The sequence below is a fragment of the Schistocerca serialis genome, chromosome 4 (assembly GCF_023864345.2).
Source record: "Schistocerca serialis cubense isolate TAMUIC-IGC-003099 chromosome 4, iqSchSeri2.2, whole genome shotgun sequence".
NCBI classification, from domain to species: domain Eukaryota; kingdom Metazoa; phylum Arthropoda; class Insecta; order Orthoptera; family Acrididae; genus Schistocerca; species Schistocerca serialis.
In genome coordinates this window covers 660,661,472-660,683,069 of record NC_064641.1, presented here as the reverse complement: position 1 = coordinate 660,683,069, position 21,598 = coordinate 660,661,472, and the positions used below count along the sequence as shown (strand labels likewise).

Here is a 21,598-nt window from a genome sequence, read left to right as displayed (position 1 = left end):
CCGTGCGATTATTGGCTTTGGGGTTACCTGAGGTCGCAAGTGTATCGTGATAGACCGACATCTCTAGGGATGCTGAAAGACAGCATTCGACGCCAATGCCTCGCCATAACTCCGGACATGCTTTACAGTGAGGAATGATGGTGTACATATTGAGCATTTCTTGTAAAGAACGTCATCTTTGCTTTGTCTTACTTTGTTATGCTAATTACTGCTATGCTGATCAGATGAAGCGCCATCTGTCGGACATTTTTTGAACTTTTGTATTTTTTTTTTTTTTTTGTTCTAATAAAACTCCATGTCATTCAAAGCATGTGTGTCAATTTGCACCTCTCTATCTACATTATTTCGTGATTTATTCAGTTTTCAAATGTATACTGGCTTTTTGATCACCCGGTATTTCCCTACCATCCCACTCTCGAAGAGCGCGTGGGAAAAACGAACGCTTAAATCTTTCTGTGCGCACTCTGATTTCTCTTATTTTATTATGATGATCATTCCTCCGTATGTAGGTGGGCATCTACAAAATAATTTCACACTCTGAGGAGAATGCTGGCGATTGAAATTTCGTGAGAAATTACTGCTGCAACGAAAAACACCTTTGTTTTAAGGATTGCGATCCCAATTCACGTATCATGTCCGTGGCGATATGTCCCCCATTTCACGATTGTTCAAAACGAGTTGCCCTTCTTTGAACTTATTCGATGTCCTCCGTCGATCTTGTCTGATGCAGATCCAACACCACACAGCAATGCTGCAGAATAGGAGGTACAAGCATAACGCAAGCAGTCTCTAGTAGAAGTGTTGTATTTTCTCAGTGCTCTGCCAATAAATCGTAGTCTTTGGTTTGCTTTACCCACAACTTAAGTTGTTCGTAACTGTAATCGCTAAGTATTTAGTTAAGTTAATAGTGATTTATTGTGTAACCGAAATTTAGCGGACTGCTTTTGGTACTTAATGTGGATGACTTCACACTTTCCATTATTTAGTCAACTGCCACTTTACGCACCATACAGACATCTTGTCGAAATCGTTTTCGCTACCATCGCAGGTTCGAATCCTGCCTCGGGCATGGATGTTTGTGACGTCCTTAGGTTAGTTAGGTTTAAGTAGTTCTAAGTTCTAGGGGGCTGATGACATCCGCTGTTAAGTCTCGCAGTGCTCAGAGCCATTTGAAACATTTTTTTTGAAATCGTTTTGCATTTTGTTATGACCATCTGTTGCCTTTATAAGACCATATATGACTGCATCATCTGTAAATAATCTAAGAGTGCTACTCATATTGTCTCCTAAACCGTTTACGTACATCAGGAACAGTAGATGGCCTGCAACACTTCCTTCTGTTTTATTCGACGACTTCCCGCCAGTTACAACAAACTGTGACCCTTCTGACAGGAAACCACGAATCCAGTCCCACAACTGAGACGATAGTCCATAGGCGCGCAATTTGATTAGAAGTCACTTTTGAGGTTCTATATAATTCTTTGCATTAGTCCCTGCTTATAATTCCAAACATACTTTCTGATATTATAGGTATATAAATTGTCGGGAAACGAACAAGAAAGCGATTCTGGCACATTTTCAGTAGGGTATCCTATCTGCTGCTGCTTAATTTTCCTCCTTACCTTCCTTCTCTTTTGGAATTTTCTCTTTAATGTGTTAAACCAGCTACATTGGACGGATCTATATGCAAGAATTTAATGGGCTGCACTATCTCTGTGACCAATTTTGTTTTTGATTGGAAAACAATTCTAACACATACCTTTGCGACATATCTGCTGTAAGCCGTTTGTACTGTAGTTCAAGGGCTCTCGTAAGGCATCGTAAGCCATGGTGTAATTCTATTGCCTGCATGTCCAAGAAAGTGGGTGTTTGCTCCATTGATAGCCATGACTCTGGGTACATCAGAAGTTCACCATATCCTTGAACTGTGAACCTATCCAGACTAGTTTGCGGTAACACTTCCACATAATTTTATAGTAGTGCAAATAACTTGAACGTTAAGACTGGCAACTCCGTTGCTGCTGAAGTATTCGTCACTTTGTACGTGTGCAGTCGACTGTTCGATAACATCGGGTAACGTGTAGCGTTCTTGCCATTTAGTGTATTTCAAGAGCAACTGAAATCACAGGAAATTTGATCCATTATGACCTCTCTCTTTTTTCTGCAGTTACTAAATGAAAAAGATAAAAAATTGCCTTGCATAACACGTAGCCGAACTATTTATATTTATTAAAGACGATCGATTTCGTTTATTATACAACAAACTTTGGGTCCCTTTGCCAAAGGAGAATAACCAAAAGACACGTGTGTACAGTTGTCATATAATGCGCCTTATGAAACAGTGCCTCCCGCCCGTAAGGTCGAGTTGCGCTCTGAAGGCTAGTTCCTTTTGTATCAACATGGAAGTATCCACTAAGTCAGTTTTAGGTGTACTGTCGCCAACCTGTATCGTTCTTTATAATTCTGAATTTCTTAGTCCTCTCGTTTTTGACAACATCTTCTTCTTTGCGAAGGAAGAAACATTACCCAGTCTGAAATAAAGTATAGGTGCTCATACTCCACTGCTAAGGCATTAACTGAGGCGGCTTAAGGGATTGCGAGTCGTCGTTTGGTTTTATTAATGCCATAAACGAGTCGCGTATCAACAGCTGGAGGGAATGAGTAGCCATTAAAGTCGCGCATAAGGTGGTATCCGAGACACATGCTATATGGTAGAATAGCAGCTCACAGGGAATCCACAGTGTCCGAGAAAATAATGTTTCTTTCAAGGAGATGTTAACATTCATACATTTTACATTCACTACTCAAGTACTTTGATTTTAGTTGAGGACTAAGTTGCAACTTCACTGTATTGCTTTTTGTGTTACAACGTTTAGGTGGCAGAAAGGGAACTTATTTTTTGGAACTTATTTTTTCCAAGAAAGATTCATATCTCGCCATGGTACTCGCCCGTCCTATAGACCGCTTTGTTAATTAATTTTGTTCTAGGAAAACACCCACCATAAAAGTCAATATTCGACACAATAATTCTGTTGCTTCCATTAACATTGCCCACGTTAACAAGTACTACAAGCCTACAGCAGCCAGGCGCAGTGATGTTTAATGCATATTTAGATTTCGGTCACAGTGTGCCCATCTTCAGCGCAGTACATGTAAGTTAAAACACCAAAAACCCTTGCATATGCACATACTCAACTACGCGATTCATTTCAGACGATGGCTTCATACTCACACGTTGTCCCAACTGGACTACTCTTATTAGACTGAGTTTGAGCTCAACGTTTGACGTGAATCGTCCAGTTGGAACCAGTGCACGCAAAAGTGTTTATATATATATATATATATATATATATATATATATATATATATATATATACGAATAGAACGAAAAACCAGTCAAAGTAGCAAATATTTAATTTTTTATTCATTCGATGATTAGTTTCGGAACAAGACCCATTTTCAAATCAACATTGTTTTAACTGACACTTAGTGCACTGAATATACGAAACAATGGCCGAAATCTAGTTATGCGATAACAACATTGCGACTGACTGCTGTTCCCTTTACTAGAAATGAATACAGTAGCTGGGCACAACTGTTTCTGTATGGAATCAAACCCGAATGTCCATGATGACATCAAATTCAGTACCACGCTAATAGTTACTGTAAATATATTTGTTGTCCTATCGATATCGTTTTTATCAATTAAACTATGGTGAACATGGCAGGAAACATCATTTTGTTGAGGGTGAAGTTACTGAAACGGTCATCGTAACGACCAATTGTAGTTTTCATAGGTGTAAATGGGGATGTTAGTGTTAGTAGTACTGAAGTATATCATTTATATTTACGTTACATAATTTTGCCTGTTCTTTGTAATTACAGCGACTCCTAGCTATACAAGAGACGGCATCGTGTCACTGAAGAAACTGGTGATCTTGTTTTATATTTATATGGACGATGCACAATCTGGATTATTGATTTTAGTTGAATTGTCCAATTTCGACTAACTTAGGGCATCTACATAGCTGAAATATGGGCAGGACGACCTATGGTCTGTTGGCTTCTGTCTGGGGTTCTTCAGCCGACATCTGTTTAGCGATTTTGCTGACGTTTGGCAGTCCAAGTGGCTGACATTGCCAAAGGTTTACCCACCATTGCTGAAAAAAATGTCAGCAAAATTGCTAAGCGAACATCCGCTGAAGATATCGAGACAGAAACCAACAGGCTGCAGGCCAATAAATGGATGCAGAAGCCTCTACAACTTTTTGTATAGAGGACTTTTGCTTTTACCGATGATAGTTCTTATCATCTTCCAATTTTAGATCTGCGTATATTCTTTCAATAAAAGTTCGTGAAATACACTCTAGCTACTTTGTTCATACACTCCACTAAGTGCTTACCGTAGCTCAGATTTCGAGTTAAACCTACTAGTGTGACAGTGACGCTCGTCTCATGGTCAGTTCCGTGTTTTTATATAGTCAGGACTCACTGTAGACACATCTGAAGACTCTACAGAATAATGATCTGTTACTATGAAATAAGTAGAGAGCAAAAAACTAGCATTTATTTGGATTTTGATATGTAATTTCAGTAACAAAACAACTTTAACATCAGTGTCAGCTATTAGAGAATTGGCTGATAGAAGTCGAAATTATAGTGAATAATAATTTATAAGGTTGATTCAGACGACTGCAATGTGTCCTGATGCAGAACGTAAATTAAAGTCTAGAAGATATTCGATTGTTGAGCTGCGAGTCGTTCTCTTCGAATGCTGCGTTTACGACGCCCTTGACGTTCTTCTTCGAAGATCCGTTTTCTGGAACAAAAATATTATGTTTTCTGAATAAGGAAACTACTGTTTGTTGATGAATAAATTTCACTCGCAGTTAATTGTAGAGAGAGTGTTTGAAGTGCATCGCAGCTGTGAGGAGACACAACTGTGGTATACAAACTTTAAGGGAATAAGTGAAATAATATTATTGTAATCAATTTATTAGACCATTTTGTAAGTTAATTTAGCTGGTGATGGATGTATTATGTTAATCCCCTTGATAGGTTTATATTAATTATGTTTATTGGCTGTAAAAATTGCACATGACTGCGATATTTGAAACTAATATAAAATAAAGGGATGAGATGCATCAGCTGCAGCAGTATAATCAGAATATAATTCCTCTTATTATTATGAAATTCATCTTACATTGGAGCACAGCTAACTGATCGTAGATACAATTTAGATAACTTCTGCAGACACAATTAATGTCTTCCCATCACACATTATGTTCGAAAAGAAACAAACAGTATGCTGATTCTATAAAAAGTTACCTCAGGGCCTCTTTCCTGTTGTTAAGTATTACTCTGAGAACATTGGCAGTTGGACTTTTCTGGTACTGCAGTTCATTACCAGGTGGTTTATGACTAATAACACATAGCAGCTAAGGTATCCTAGTAGGACTACTATTCAGACTCCTCCCTGCCTTGGAATTCTTGCATTTGACTGCCCAGTTCAGATTCATCCCGTTAGTTGAATTATGTATTGGAAATTTCGGTTGTCACAGCGTGCCGTCTCCCTTTCCCACACTGAAAACTATACTTCGTAAGCATATATCTTTCCAAAAGCACTCCTTGCATAGTATTCAATTTACCCTATATCTGCAAACTTGGCTAGTCATATATCTTACTGCTTTCAGGCTCGTCTATTGTGCTATTGCTGGTGAACTTGAAGCATAACAACATACTGCCTCTTCCAGACATACAGTGGCGTTTTGAGAGCGTCCTGGGACATAATCCTGGGATGATAGGTTTCTGTGCACACCAGTGCACAGCAAAGGCAACGTACGATTACGTCTAAAACCTTATGAAGCTACACATTCCAAGTGCCAAAAGGTAATTGTAGAGGCAGGTGGTGGAGCTAATTTCGATTGAGAGATGTTTATAAGCCACAAAATGGAGCTCCTGATGCGTCTACCATCGTCTCTTACCCTCAAACAATACAAGCAGCTATTGTCAGATAACGGACATACGTTTGTTCACCTACAGATGCAAGCAGGTGACTTTCATCTGCGGATAGAAACTGTGTATTTTGCGTCACTATGGAATTGTGACGGATTTGAGGATCACTTAAACGGTCTCGAGTGTGGTTGTTTGATCAGCCCTTAACCCCATTATCTTAGACATTCGGTGAGGAACCCAAGTACGATCTATTTCTGTGAGCTGTAAGTTGCGGCTGAGCAGCCGCGGATTAGGATGGGTCCTCAAAGGTTTCAGTGTCTCGGCGGTGTATGTCACGTGTAGTCGCTGCTGTCAACAGAGATAAGGCTGCTGGGAAGAGTGCAAAATCTTGCATTTAACTGGCTGCGTTGATGTTTCGCGGCTTTCCGACGAATGTCACTCTCATCATCCTCGGTAAAAGGTCAAGATTACGCGCTCGTCCCATATATACAGGGCAATTACAAATGATTGAAGCGATTTCATAAATTCACTGTAGCTCCATTCATTCACATATGGTCACGACACACTACAGATACGTAGAAAAACTCATAAAGTTTTGTACGGCTGAAGCCGCACTTCAGGTTTCTGCCGCCAGAGCGCTGTGAGACAAAATGGCGACAGGAGCCGAGAAAGCGTATGTCGTGCTTGAAATGCACTCACATCAGTCAGTCATAACAGTGCAACGACACTGCAGGACGAAGTTCAACAAAGATCCACCAACTGCTAACTCCATTCGGCGATGGAATGCGCAGTTTAAAGCTTCTGGATTCCTCTGTAAGGGGAAATCAACGGGTCGGCCTGCAGTGAGCGAAGAAACGGTTGAACGCGTGCGGGCAAGTTTCACGCGTAGCCCGCGGAAGTCGACGAATAAAGCAAGCAGGGAGCTAAACGTACCACAGCCGACGGTTTGGAAAATCTTACGGAAAAGGCTAAAGCACAAGCCTTACCGTTTACAATTGCTACAAGCCCTGACACCCGATGACAAAGTCAAACGCTTTGAATTTTCGGCGCGGTTGCAACAGGTCATGGAAGAGGATGCGTTCAGTGCGAAACTTGTTTTGAGTGATGAAGCAACATTTTTTCTTAACGATGAAGTGAACAGACACAATGTGCGAATCTGGGCGGTAGAGAATCCTCACGAATTCGTGCAGCAAATTCGCAATTCACCAAAAGGTAACGTGTTTTGTGCAATCTCACGGTTTAAAGTGTACGGCCCCTTTTTCTTCTGCGAAAAAAACGTTACAGGACACGTGTATCTGGACATGCTGGAAAATTGGCTCATGCCACAACTGGCGACCGACAGCGCCGACTTCATCTTTCAACAGGATGGTGCTCCACCGCACTTCCATCATGATGTTCGGCATTTCTTAAACAGGAGATTGGAAAACCGATGGATCGGTCGTGGTGGAGATCATGATAAGCAATTCATGTCATGGCCTCCACGCTCTCCCGACTTAACCCCATGCGGTTTCTTTCTGTGGGGTTATGTGAAAGATTCAGTGTTTAAACCTCCTCTACCAAGAAACGTGCCAGAACTGCGAGCTCGCATCAACGATGCTTTCGAACTCATTGATGGGGACATGCTGCGCCGAGTGCGGGAGGAACTTGATTATCGGCTTGATGTCTGCCGAATCACTAAAGGGGCACATATCGAACATTTGTGAATGCCTAAAAAAACTTTTTGAGTTTTTGTATGTGTGTGCAAAGCATTGTGAAAATATCTCAAATAATAAAGTTATTGTAGAGCTGTGAAATCGCTTCAATCATTTGTAATAACCCTGTATATATATCCCAGCGGCGGCCGCCTCTTCCTATTCCTAGGCACTATTGTGGTGGTCGGCGTCGTGTGAAAGGAGAAGGTAGGGGGGAGGGGAGACAATGAGGTGGTGTAGGGTCGACTGCCGTTCGATCTTCAGCTCACTCAGTGTTACACAGACTCGCGAAGCGTCAACTGGCGGGTGCGGTATCGGCTTGTAGCTACTAGTCCGTAGTTCCGTGTCGAACTTATTTAGTAGCCCTCGTACCTGTTGACGAGATTGTTATGGAGTCTTGTCTCAGTTGATTATTTGATAACGCTTTTCCATAAGCCAACAAGTAAGCATTACAATCTTGTTTTCTCAGATGCGAACATATATCCTTCGTTGAGGCTGTATCTGCGACTGCTAACTTTTATTTATGTCCTAAACGTAGGCCCCTAATGTCTACTATGCAGCGTTGCAAAATAAACCGCTGTGTTTGCCCAACATACTAGAGACCACACTCACAACGGATGTTGTGCATACCAGGTATTTGCAGCTGCAGTTTGTCCTTAACTGGGCCAAGCACATTTTTAGGTTTTTGTGATAATCGAAATATGGGCTTTGATGTTCCCCTTTTTCGAGGATTTTCACATTTTGGATAACGTACGATTAGTGTAGGGGACAAGGGCTTGTTTCTCATTCTCATCCTCGACTTTTTCTTTGAAGGTGGCTGTTAGGTCTTCCTTTGCAAGGTGTGTGGTTCTTTAGTGGATACAGGAGCGTGGAGCAGATGCGGTTCATGAACAGAGAATCCAGATATTAATTTATTATTCATCTAACATCAAACAGTGAAAATGAAATATAATTTTGTTGCAATAGTTTTCAACGTCAGTTGCTAACAGGTCTGAATGTAGCGATATATAGAGATACAAAAGATATATAAATTTGTCACACTTCAGTACAGTGTCTATTCAGAGGATGTTGAACCCTGGGCACTTTGAAAGTCGGTAAACGATATTCAGCTGGCCAACACACAAAATGAGGCAGTGCATGATGTTCGAACTTAAGTAAACCCGCCGCTGGAGCTCTGGAGAGGGGACGCTTGCATTTCATTCTTCTTCTTCTTCTTCTTCTTCTTCTTCTTCTTCTTCTTCTGTAGTGGTCAATCCAAAGATTGGTTTGCAACAGCTACAATGGCAGCTTGTCTCCATTCTGTGCGTCTTTCAGCTTTTCTCTTCATTTCTTTAAAGGTGTTACATCCCACATCTTTCACGATTTGATCCATGTACCTCAGCCGTGGTCTTCCTCTTGGTCTTTTTCCCTCGACATATCCCTCTCTGATTGTGTTTAGGAGTCCTTTATATCTTAATAGATGGCCTGTAAATTGCACTCTTCTTTTAACAGTGAAACTCCAGAAGCTTCTCTTCTCACCTGCTCTTTCCAGAACCACTTCGTTTGTGACCTTGTCGATACATTTTATTTTGAGAATGCGTCTATAGCACCACATTTCAAAAGAATTTAGCTTCTGGTCTTCCTCTGTCCCGAGAGTCCATGTTTCATACCCATAGCATGCCACACTCCTAGTTACTCACGCCTCTAAAATAGTAACCTCAATTATCCTAAAACGCATAGAACAAAAAGTCGAAGCTACACTCTCCAAAGACCAGTTCGGATTCCGGAAAGATAGAGGAACCAGAGAAGCAATATTTGCTTTAAAACTAATAATAGAGAAACGACTAGATAAGAACCTGACCACATACATAGCTTTCGTAGATGCAGAGAAAGCCTTTAATAATGTTAAATGGGATAAGATGTTTGAGGTACTCAAAAAAGTAGGAATAGACTATAAAGATAAAAAAATGATATGGAACCTGTACAAAAACGAGACAGCAGTTATCCGTGGATGGACAAAACAAGAAGAGGTGCAGATACGGAAAGGTGTCCGACAAGGTTGCGCATTATCCCCTGTTATCCTTAACTATACATTGAAGAGGCGCTGAAAAAAGTAAGGGAAAATTCACAGACAGGTGTAGTAATTCATGGCCAACAAATAGATATGATAAGATATGCCGATGATATAGCTGTCCTGGCTGAAAGTGAAGAAGATCTTGTAGTTCTACTGAATAGAATGGATAAAGTTATGGGGGAAGAATATAATATGAGAATTAATAAAGCAAAAACAAAAGTAATGGCATGCGACAAAAAAGATCAAGTAAAAGTCCAAGTTCATGTAAGCAATGAACTGCTTCAACAATTTGATAAACTTACTTATCTGGGCAGTAATATTACCAGGGATGGAAGGAGCAAGGCAGAAGTGAGAAGTAGAATTGCTCAAGCAAAGGCTGCTTTTAACAAGAAGAAAAACATCTCAACATCTAAGAGCATCAGCCTTGAAATCAGGAAAAGATTTTTGAAATCATGTGTGTGGAGTGTGGCATGCTATGGGTGTGCATCTCATTGGCAGCGGCATAATCGTTTGTGGCAGCGTCCTCGTACCACGTTGGCGGCTGTAGGAAACGCTGCGGCGCATGTATTTGGAGTGCGGCCGCCTACATAACGCAGTTGTATCGCTCGTTTCCTTCACTATACGTCTAATCTGCACTTCACTGTACCCAGTTTTTGAACCACTTCTTTAAAGTGTTGCAATTCACCAGGCAGTCTGTCTCTGTCGTATGTCCTGTGGAGTTGTTATAACAGTGTATCGCTGCACCGGACGATGTCAGCTCATGGCATATTGTCACAGATCTGTAGGGGTATTCCCTCTGTAGACTACATGTCTAAGGGTACCATTGCATTTTCTACTTATTATAATGTCGAAAACAGAGACATTCTGTCTATTCTAGCTCCATCGTGAACTGTTCATATGGTCCGTGATCATATTAAGGGCTTCTCTGCCACGTTCCCACACAGTGAAGGTGTCATCCATGCAGGGGAAAGGTTTGAGCCCAGCAGTTTTTCGTGACATATCCTCAAACTGCTCCATATAGAGATTAGCAATTTCAGGGACAAGAGGTGAGCCCGTGGCTACTCCATCAATATGATGATAGGGGCGGCCTGGTGTTGCAGAGTACGTTGTGCTGAGAAATAATTCTTAAGAAAAAAAATCGATACGTTGCCCCGTTTCCGAATTAATTAGCATTGAAGTTAGGCAATCAGTCTGTTGTGCACGCAAACTCAGTCTGCCCGCCAGATACAACTAGTGTCAGTTGTCCCGGAGGCTAGATGCTAGGGCACTGCTCAGCCTTCAGCTTTGGATGCTTACTACATAATGAATATAATTATTATACTGGGCCTTGTCTTGTGATACTCGGGTAAAAAAATGACTTTTCAGCTTCAGAGACCTATTCGTATCTGTGCAATGAAAGCATACCGAATAAAATGCCACGTACCGTAGCAAAGCGAGAAGTTGGGCTGGCAGGTCAGATTCCTTTGTACTGCTGGAACCGCTCTCTGCTCCAATTTCGGTCCTGACTTCGATAACAATATCAGCCACGATGAACCAGCCGGCTGCCTGCTCAGTGCAGACCGGGTGCTTGATACAGTCAGTAGCCAGCCTGTGCCTCCCGTGGTGACGATAGCACTGGCTGCTGGCCATTTCGCCTCGGCTGTTTGACGCCGCGTGCTCAGAGAGCCTGCCCCAGTCGGCTGCTCCCGCACTTCAGTCGTCGCTTTCTGGCACCTCAGCGGCTCCCGACTACGGTAACTGGCCGACTTGGCCGCACAGAATGAGCTGCCAACAGAAGCTGTTTGTCTTCTGGGAGCACTCTCTGGCTTCACTGTAGCCACGGTCCAGGGATTACACATTCGCTGAGGTCGTCCGTACTCGACGCCCTGACGGCCAAGTGGCCATGTTGCTATCCCCGGGTGCCCATGTAGCAGTCAACCCGGGACGCTACACTAGAGTCTCAGGCTAGCTCAGAAGAGCACGGGACAGTGTGGTTTGTGTACACTGTTCACTTTGTTAACATGCCTCAAAGGGCTACTTCAAGCTTAGACTGGACCTACATTATCATTTTACGGTAAGAAGAGCTATCAACACGAGAATGGCATACACCACAACGAGGTTAGTCTGACATTCAACTGCAGTCGTGAGTAATAAAATACTGAAGATTTTGTTCACAGAAGGAGCCCATGGCCAAGAATACCAATACATTATCTTTGCTTACAAATTATGGCTTTTAGGTATCCATAGGAGAACGCAATAGAACAAAGGTTGCCTTCTTGGAGGTAGCTAGGAGGCCCGTGTAGAACTATACAATACGTAAGTGTTCCAACAAATAAATATCAATAAAAAGGTGAAGAACTCTCTCTCCCTCACCGAACAGCCCTGGGGAGTGCGGAGATGCAAACACGTGGAATAGGACCTCTATCAATGTAACTGGGTTCTCTTCACTGACGTGTGTAAGATTTGAAACTTCCTGGCAGATTAAAACAGTGTGCCGGATCGAGACTCGAACTCGGGACCTTTGCCTTTTGCGGGCAAGTGCTCTACCAACCTTTTTTTTTTTTTTAAATCTCATTTTGTTCGCTTTTGTTCGTTGCATCTGGTCGGGGCGGACGTCGTAAGACATCCACTTATGTTCGTTGTTGATCGATTGACTCAGTTTTTTTTATTACAGAGAGCACGTAACCTTCTGGCCCAACACGCTGAGCTACCGTGCCGGCTACCAGCTGAGCTACCCAAGCACGACTCACGCCCGGTCCTTACAGCTTTACTTCTGCCAGTACCTCGTCTCCTACATCTACATCTACTACATCTACATCTATACTCCGCGAGCCACCTTACGGTGTGTGGCGGAGGGTACTTATTGTACCACTATCTGATCCCCCCTTCCCTGTTCCATTCACGAATTGTGCGTGGGAAGAACGACTGCTTGTAAGTCTCCGTATTTGCTCTAATTTCTCGGATCTTTTCGTTGTGATCATTACGCGAGATATATGTGGGCGGTAGTAATATGTTGCCCATCTCTTCCCGGAATGTGCTCTCTCGTAATTTCGATAATAAACCTCTCCGTATTGCGTAACGCCTTTCTTGAAGTGTCCGCCACTGGAGCTTGTTCAGCATCTCCGTAACGCTCTCGCGCTGACTAAATGTCCCCATGACGAATCGCGCTGCTTTTCGCTGGATCATGTCTATCTCTTCTATTAATCCAACCTGGTAAGGGTCCCATACTGATGAGCAATACTCAAGAATCGGATGAACAACCGTTTTGTAAGCTACTTCTTTCGTCGATGAGTCACATTTTCTTAGAATTCTTCCTATGAATCTCAACCTGGCGCCTGCTTTTCCCACTATTTGTTTTATGTGATCATTCCACTTCAGATCGCTCCGGATAGTAACTCCTAAGTATTTTACGGTCGTTACCGCTTCCAATGATTTACCACCTATGGCATAGTCGTACTGGAATGGATTTCTGCCCCTATGTATGCGCATTATATTACATTTATCTACGTTTAGGGAAAGCTGCCAGCTGTCGCACCATGCATTAATCCTCTGCAGGTCCTCCTGGAGTACGTACGAGTCTTCTGATGTTGCTACTTTCTTGTAGACAACCGTGTCATCTGCAAATAGCCTCACGGAGCTACCGATGTTGTCAACTAAGTCATTTATGTATATTGTAAACAATAAAGGTCCTATCACGCTTCCCTGCGGTACTCCCGAAATTACCTCTACATCTGCAGATTTTGAACCGTTAAGAATGACATGTTGTGTTCTTTCTTCTAGGAAATCCTGAATCCAATCACAAACCTGGTCCGATATTCCGTAAGCTCGTATTTTTTTCACTAAACGTAAGTGCGGAACCGTATCAAATGCCTTCCTGAAGTCGAAACTTCACACAAGCTCTCCTGCAGAGGCTCTCCATCAGTCCACACTCCGCTGCAGAGTGAAAATCTTACTCTGGAAATATCCCCCAGGCTGTGGCTAGGCCATGTCTCCGCAATATCCTTTCTTTCAGGAGTGCTAGTTCTGCAGGTTTCGCAGGAGAGCTTCTGTAAAGTTTGGAAGGTAGGAGGCGAGGTACTGGCAGAAGTAAAGCTGTGAGGACGGGGCGTGAGTCGCGCTTGGGTAGCTCAGTTGGTGGAGCACTTGCCCTCGAAAAGGCAAAGGTCCCGAGTTCGAGTCTCGGTCCGGCACACAGTTTTAATCTGCCAGGAAGTTTCATATCGGCGCACACTCCGCTGCAGAGTGAAAATCTCATTCTGAGTGTAACATTTGTCTGACTCCTGATGATGGTCGTATAAAAGCGTGGCGGCGGTTAAGTCTTAGGCGTACGTTCCCGCGTGCTCAGTACTTAGGTTTGGGACCGTATCGTGTACATGTGTCAGTCGCCTCTCATCACTATAGAGGGTGAGTTGGGTGCATGTCGTGTCAGGATCCTCTATACTATTTCTCATTCCTACATTCAACAATTCGGCGTGCGGTCCATCTTTCAGTACGACAATGCACGAGCACACTATGTGCAGCTCGTGAACATATTCTTTCAGGACGCAGGAACGTCCTGTATGGAGATCTCTGGGGCAACTGCTGAAAAGATCCCAACTGAGCATACTTGCGACCAGTTGAAAGTTTCAATATGTCACTGTAGGAATGCTCCTCATACACGAAAAGAACTCACGAGACCCGCTGCCAAAGAGTGGACCAGGTCTGAACTGCTTTCAAATCTGAAGCAGAGAGAGGAGTGAGCAGGCAAGCAGAGACGCGCTCTGTCGCAGGCGGCAGAAAACAACCTGAGGCCCTCACCTGTGGTTGGGACGTTCCAAGACTGCTCCTCGGCGGTCGTGAAGACGGCGTAGAAGATATAGCCCGCTGCAGCCACCGCTGCCGCCACGTAGAACACCATGTTCCATGTCGCCCGCGTCGGCTGTTGACATACGAAAAGGTTGTAGGCATTGATCGCCAGTAGCGTCACCAAGACGAGGATTAAAAATCATGTGTTGTCATCGTTGTAACGTTAGTAGGTATAAAAATTTGCTTATTTTCAAGAGCTTTGTAATTTTAATGTTACTCAGTTCTTTACAGAATATGATTGGGCTTCACTGAATTGCTAAAGCTTGTCCACAAAGTAGTTAAGAAGGAGGGTAGCAGTAGTTCCGCAGTGACAGGCTGAATAGACTTCATTTGTAATGTCAATGCTGCAGCTGTCGGCAAGCATCGTTACGTGTTTATTGCTGGGTATTGGAACATTTGTCAGCAAAACCCTGGAGTGTGAGCAAGGTAAGCTAACCAAGAAGTTCATGGCATTCTATAATTACTGATATCTTAGTTGAAAAATTTTGGAGAGGTGCCATCTTCACAGTGGACGACGTGTTAAGCGTGCAATAACATGTATGATAATCGCAAAAGCCGGAAAGAAAAGAGCTAATAAATTCAGATTCAAAGAATGTGCAGAAAAGTTAATGCGTGATTGCGACTGCAGAGAGATGACGTACAAAAAAAAATGTTCAAATGTGTGTGAATTCTTATGGGACTTAACTGCTAAGGTCATCAGTCCCTAAGCTTACACACTACTTAACATAAATTATCCTTAGGTCAAACACACACACCCATGCCCGAGGGAGGATTCGAACCTCCGCCGGGACCAGCCGTACAGTCCATGATTACAGCGCCTTAGACTGCTTGGCTAATCCCACGCGGCTGAGGTACGCATTTCCAAAGGAAACACCTTTTCAATGGCGGCTTTAATATTGGGTGTCTCACCCGGACGATAAAGAGAAATAGTGATGACAGAAGCGCAAAGGTGAAAAAATGTGCCAACGTCAGTCTTCAACTTTAAATGACGCAATATAAGAGTTATAACGTGACAGTATCTTCCGTCTGTGCGAAATGGGTTGTCTGACTGTGGCATTTCGCTCCATATAGCGCAGGAAATATGTTGTGGCAAACTATAAATTTTAAAATGCTCTGTCTGGAGAAAAACGAGGTACAGAAAACGGCTAGCAACGAATCTGAAGCGTTACTATGAGAATAATGGTAGTACTCGACGCGTAATTAGGAGAGAAATACATCTCTGGTATGATCTGTACGCTTCCTGGTCCAAAGATACAAACGGCGATCTAAATCACTTCTGTGCTGCCGGCCGGAGTGGCCGTGCGGTTCTGGGCGCTACAGTCTGGAACCGAGCTACCGCTGCGGTCGCAGGTTCGAATCCTGCCTCGGGCATGAATGTGTGTGATGTCCTTAGTTAGTTACGTTTAATTAGTTCTAAGTTCTAGGCGACTGATGACCTCAGAAGTTAAGTCGTATAGTGCTCAGAGCCATTTGAACCAACTTCTGTGCTTGGCACCTTCACTCTAGGTGAGATCAGAGGTGAAAATGAATATAGCATCTTCTTCTTCTACCAAGATGCTAAGAGGTAAAGACGTGTTTTGTCGGACAAAAATCATATAACACAATAAATATCGTAGTGATAACTAAGAAAATTATAATAAATGGATTAATTTATTTTTTCAAAAATGAATTTCTTGGGCTGTGATTTCTTGGAGAAGGACTAAATAACTGAGTTTTGAAATCGAGGGAACGCATATCCTCTATAAAAAATAAATTGTAATCTCGTCAGGGTCATTATTGCAACCAATTTAAATTCTCGGTATTTTACGACTTTCTAAATTGCATTCTTAGGCTTTAATTCATGGAAGGAGTTGAGCCAGTACACAGTAGACATCGCACTTGTGTCCTGTTGTGACGTCCGACGACTCGTGTGATATACCCTGTACTTCTTCCCTTTCTTGAAGACATTCATGTTGAGTCTCATTTTTACTGTCCGTGTAAACTGTATGTACAAATGTACGGTATCTTAAATATCGTCTACACAAATATTCCTCATACGCATTACAATATAAACATGTTGTTTGTAATTTCGCATTATGATGCAATTACAGAAGCAGAGTTCCTTTCAGCGCTTTGAAAGCGTCAAAAACCTTCTACATGGCCTACTGTGGCACCTTTTCCCTGTTGGCTACGAAGACACGATGGAGCACGTAGTGTTCGTAAGTGCATACGAGCAGACATTTTGCAAATTTCCATATGTTGCTTACTTCACACTCAGTGGCTTGCAACGATCCGGGTGATATTCCTGATGAGATTTATAACAATTACAACAAGCCGCTGCGCCTAAGAACAAAAGCGTCAGTGAAATAAAAGGTCTCACAGAAACATTGCCGTCTTCATTCACTTTGCGCCACTATTTAATTATCAGCATTTTCTTCTATGTGGTCTGCTTACGAAAGGTGGCTTAAATAGACTGTAGATATATGTGGAATTTTCAGTCAATCAGTCAATGATGTATTTGCTTGTGATAGATCTGCTCTTATATCTACATAATGATAATGTTTCGAATATCACTGTTAGATTACACGGCAAGGAAAAAAAGGAGAAAAAAGAAGAAAACGATGGACACGGAGGAATTATTCGAATGGGATGGAAATCAGTAGATGTGTAAGTAGGCTGTTTAGGTTTTCTTATTGGTAATGCCACGTAGCGCTCTGTATGAAAATCACTGGCTGTGCTGTGTGCAGTCTTTTGCTGGTTTGCATTGTTGGTGGCCATTGTAGTGTTGGGCAGCCGGATGTGAACAGCGCGTAGCGTTGCGCAGTTGGAGGTGAGCCGCCAGCAGTGGTGGATGTGGGGAGAGAAATGGCGGAGTTTTGAAATTTGTAGGACTGGATGTCATGAACTGCTATGTGTATTATGATTTTTCAACACTATTAAGGTAAATACATTGTTTGTTCTCTATTAAAATCTTTCATTTGCTAACTATGCCTACCAGTAGTTAGTGCCTTCCGTAGTTTGAATCTTTTATTTAGCTGGCAGTAGTGGCGCTCGCTGTATTGTAGTAGTTCGAGTAACGAAGATTTTTGTGAGGTAAGTGATTTGTGAAAGGTATAGGTTAATGTTAGTCAGGGCCATTCTTTTGTAGGGATTATTGAAAGTCAGATTGCGTTGCGCTAAAAATATTGTGTGTCAGTTTAAGCACAGTCATGTACAATTTTTCTAAAGGGACGTTTCAGATGTGATGTACATGTACAGGCAAAAAAATTCGGCTATTTTCTCAAAAGGAAGAGCTTTACAAACTGATCAAGCTAATAAAGCGTTGGTACTCCTCTGGCTCGTATGGAAGCAGTTGTTCAGTTTTGCATTAATTGATAGCCTTGTTAGATGTCCTCCTGATGGGTACTGTGTCAAATTCTATTCAACTGGTGCGTCAGATCGTCATAATCCCTAGATGTTTGGAGGGTCATACCCACAATGCTCCAAACATTCTCAATTGGGAGAGATTTGGCGACGTTGTTGGTCAAGGTAAGGTTTGGCAAGCACGAAGACAAACAGTGGAAGCCATCATCGTGTGCGAGAGGGCATTATCTTACTGAAATGTAAGCCGTGGATGGCTTGTCAAGAAGGGCAACAAAAAGGGGCATAGAATATTGTTGACATGACGTTGTGCTCCTGGTTGCGTCACTCCTGTTTGGCGAGCTTTTGGTATCCCACAGCTGTCTAGGACGCCTCCAGACACGTGTCCGGTCTGGAATCTCACTGACTGGAGTAGAACAGCCTTCAGTGATGAGTGTCGCCTCGAATGGAATCCAAAGGCGTGTCTCGACAGGCCCGGACAGCATGGGATACCAAATTGACTGTCGACCACCGTACTGCCCGACAACCAGGAGAGATGATCTGGTGTGCCACTTCTTTTCATAGCAGGACCCCTTTGGTTGTTATCCATGGTGCCCTTACAGCAATGCGGTACGTCGATGATATTGTTGCTTTTCATGGCAAGCCATCCTGGAATCCCATTTTAGCAAGATAAAATCCTCCCACACACGGCGAGAGTTTCTACTACTTGTATTCGTGCTCGCCAAACCCTACCTTCGGCAGCAAGGTCGCCGGATCTCTCCCCAGTCGAGAACGTTTGGAGCATTATGGGCAGGTCTCTCCAACCATCTCGGGATTTCGACGATTTACCTCAAGAACTGGACGGAATTAGTATCCCTCAGGAGGACAACCAGCAACAGTATCACCCAAGCCAGTCCGAATAACTGCTTCTGTCACACAGCTTGAGGCTGTCACGGTCCGCAGCTCGTGGTTGTGGGGTAGCGTTCTCGCTTCCCGCGCCCAGGTTCCTGGGTTCGATTCCCGGCGGGGTCAGGGATTTTCTCTGCCTCGTGATGACTGGGTGTTGTGTGATGTCCTTAGGTTAGTTAGGTTAAGTAGTTCTAAGTTCTAGGGGACTGATTACCATAGATGTTAAGTCCCATAGTGCTCAGAACCATTTTTGAGCTGTCACTGTGGGGCATCGAACGCGGGGATGCGAGGGACGTCGAGCACGTCCCACGTGTCCTCCAATCGGTCCACTGCTGTGGCAGCCCTGGGTGCTGCCTGCACTGACGTTGACCCCTCACCCGTGGTCGAGTGGGAGATAATTCCAGCGTCTTGCAGGCAGCGAAAAACTCTCCGAGGGGCCGATTGTAGGGCCTCTCCGGTTCGTTTGACGAACAGGTTTCGGGCGTTATCTGTGGCTGACGATGTCTCTGAGCCGGATGCAGTCGTCCACCCTGCTCCAGAAGAAGCTTCTCGGCCCTCAAGGTCTGGGCATTCACAGAGGGTGGGTTTGCTGGTAGTTGGGTGCTCCAACGTTAGGCGCGCAATGGGGCGCCTTTGGAACATGGCTGCCAAGGAGGGAAGCCAGTGTGCACTTCGTGTGCATTCCGGGAGGAGTCTTTCCGGATGTGGAAACGGTGCTTCCGGATGCCATGAAGAGCACAGGGTGCAGCCAGTTGCAGGTGGTGGCTCATGTCGGTACCAATGACGTGTGTCGCTTTGAATCGGAGCAGATTGGTTTCGGGCGGCTATCAGAAATGGTCAAGACTGACGGTCTTGCTTCCGAGATTAAGGTGGAGCTCACAATCTGCAGCATCGTCGATAGAACTGACTGTGGTCCTTTGTTGCAGAGCCGAGTGGAGGGCCTGAATCAGAGGCTCAGGCGGTTCTGTGACCGTGCAGGCTGCAGATTCCTTGACGCAGGTGGTGGGTCTCCGGGTTCCGCTTAATAGGTCAGGAGTCCACTGCACACAGGGAGCAGCTACACGGGTAGCGGGGGCTGGGTGGAAGGGACTGGGCGGTTTTTTAGGTTAGAGGGTCTCAGGGAACCACAGAAGGGGCGTCTGCCTAAAAGTGAGCAGGTAAAACACAGTAAGGTAGTTGTAGAAACGATTGGTATTGTAAATTGTCGTAGCTGTGCTGGGAAAGAAATAGAGCTCCAAGCCCTAACAGAAAGCACTGAAGCTCAAATAGTTGCAGGTACAGAGAGTGGCTAAAACCGGAAATAAGTTCAGCCGAAATTTTTTTAAACGATCTAACAGTGTTCACAAAGGATAGATTAAATACAGTTGGTGGTGGAGTATTTATTGCTGTCAGAGGTAGTTTGCCTTGTAGCGGAATTGAAGTAGACAGTTCGTGTGAGTAGTATGGGTAGAGGTCATACCTGACAATCGGACTAAATTATTAATTGGATCGTTTTACCGACCCCCCCCCCCCCCCCCCGCCTGACTCAGAAGATATAGTTGCTGAACAGTTCAAAGAAAACTTGAGTCTCATTTCAAATAAGTACCCCGCTCATACAATTATCGTCGGTGGTGATTTCAATCTACCCTCGATATGCTGGAAAAATTATACGTTTAAAGCCGGCAGCAGGCATAAAACGTCATCCGAAATTGTACTGAATGCTTTCTCAGAAAATTATTTTGAACAATTAGCTCATGAGCCCACTCGAAGCGTAAATGGTTGCGAAAGCATTCCTGACCTTTTAGCAACAAATAATCCTGGACAAATAGTGAGTACTGTGACGAATACAGGGATTAGCGACCACAAGGCAGTTGCTGCTATGCTGAATACCGTAACACATACAACCATAAAAAAGAAACGCAAAGTATGTCTACTTAAAAAAGCTGATAAAAATGCTCTTAATGCCTCTTTAAGACACAGTCTTCGCTCTTTCCGGTCTGATCATGTAAGCGTAGAAAAGTTGTGGAATGACTTCAAAGAGAAAGTATTGACAGTAATTGAGAGATATATACCACATAAATTAATAACTGATAGTACTGATCCCCCATGGTACACAAAACGGGTCAGACCAGTGTTACATAAGCAACGAAAAAAGCATCCCAAATTTAAACGAACGCAAAATCACCAAGATTGGCAAAGTTTTACAGAAGTTCGAAATATAGCGCGTACTTCAATGCGAGATGCTTTAATAGTTTCCACAACGAAATTCTGTCTCGAAACCTGGCAGAAATCCCAAAGAGATTCTGGTCATACATAAAGCACACCAGTGGCAAGACGCAATCAATACCTTCACTGCGCGATAACAAGGTGAAGTCATTGGTGACAGTGCCACTAAAGCAGAGTTATTAAACACGGTTTTCCGAAACTCCTTCACCAAAGAAGAAGAAGTAAATATTCCTGAATTCCAATCAATAACAACTGCCAAGATGAGAGACATAGAAGTAGATATCCTCGGTGTAACAAGCAGCTTAAATCACTTAATGAAGGCAAGGCCTCCGGTCCAGATTGTATACCAGTCAGGTTCCTCTCAGAGTATGCTGATAAAATAGCTCCATATTTAGAAATTATATACAACCACTCGCTCACAGAAAGATCCGTACCTAAAGACTGGAAAATTGCTCAAGTCACACCAATACATAAGAAGGGAAGTAGGAGTAATCCGCTGAATTACAGGCCCATATCACTAACGTCGATTTGCAGTAGGGTTTTGGAACGTACACTGTATTCGAACATTATGAAGTACCCCGAAGAAAACATTTATTGACATGTAGTCAGCACTGATTCAGAAAATTTCGTTCTTGTGAAACAC

General features: G+C 43.4%; 1 protein-coding gene across 1 annotated transcript in view; it reads right to left on the bottom strand.

Annotated features, from left to right (window-relative positions):
- Positions 1 to 4,641: 4,641 nt before the first annotated feature.
- The window catches only part of LOC126474147 (sialin-like), an 86,922-nt gene continuing 69,965 nt past the window's right edge, over positions 4,642 to 21,598 (bottom strand). Inside the window, exons 9-10 of the mRNA XM_050101601.1 lie at positions 14,476 to 14,596; positions 4,642 to 4,819 (exon numbers count right to left, since the gene is read on the bottom strand). Of these exons, the coding sequence (XP_049957558.1) occupies positions 4,722 to 4,819; positions 14,476 to 14,596 (219 nt within the window). The 3' untranslated portion in view covers positions 4,642 to 4,721. The remainder of the gene's footprint in view (positions 4,820 to 14,475; positions 14,597 to 21,598) is intronic.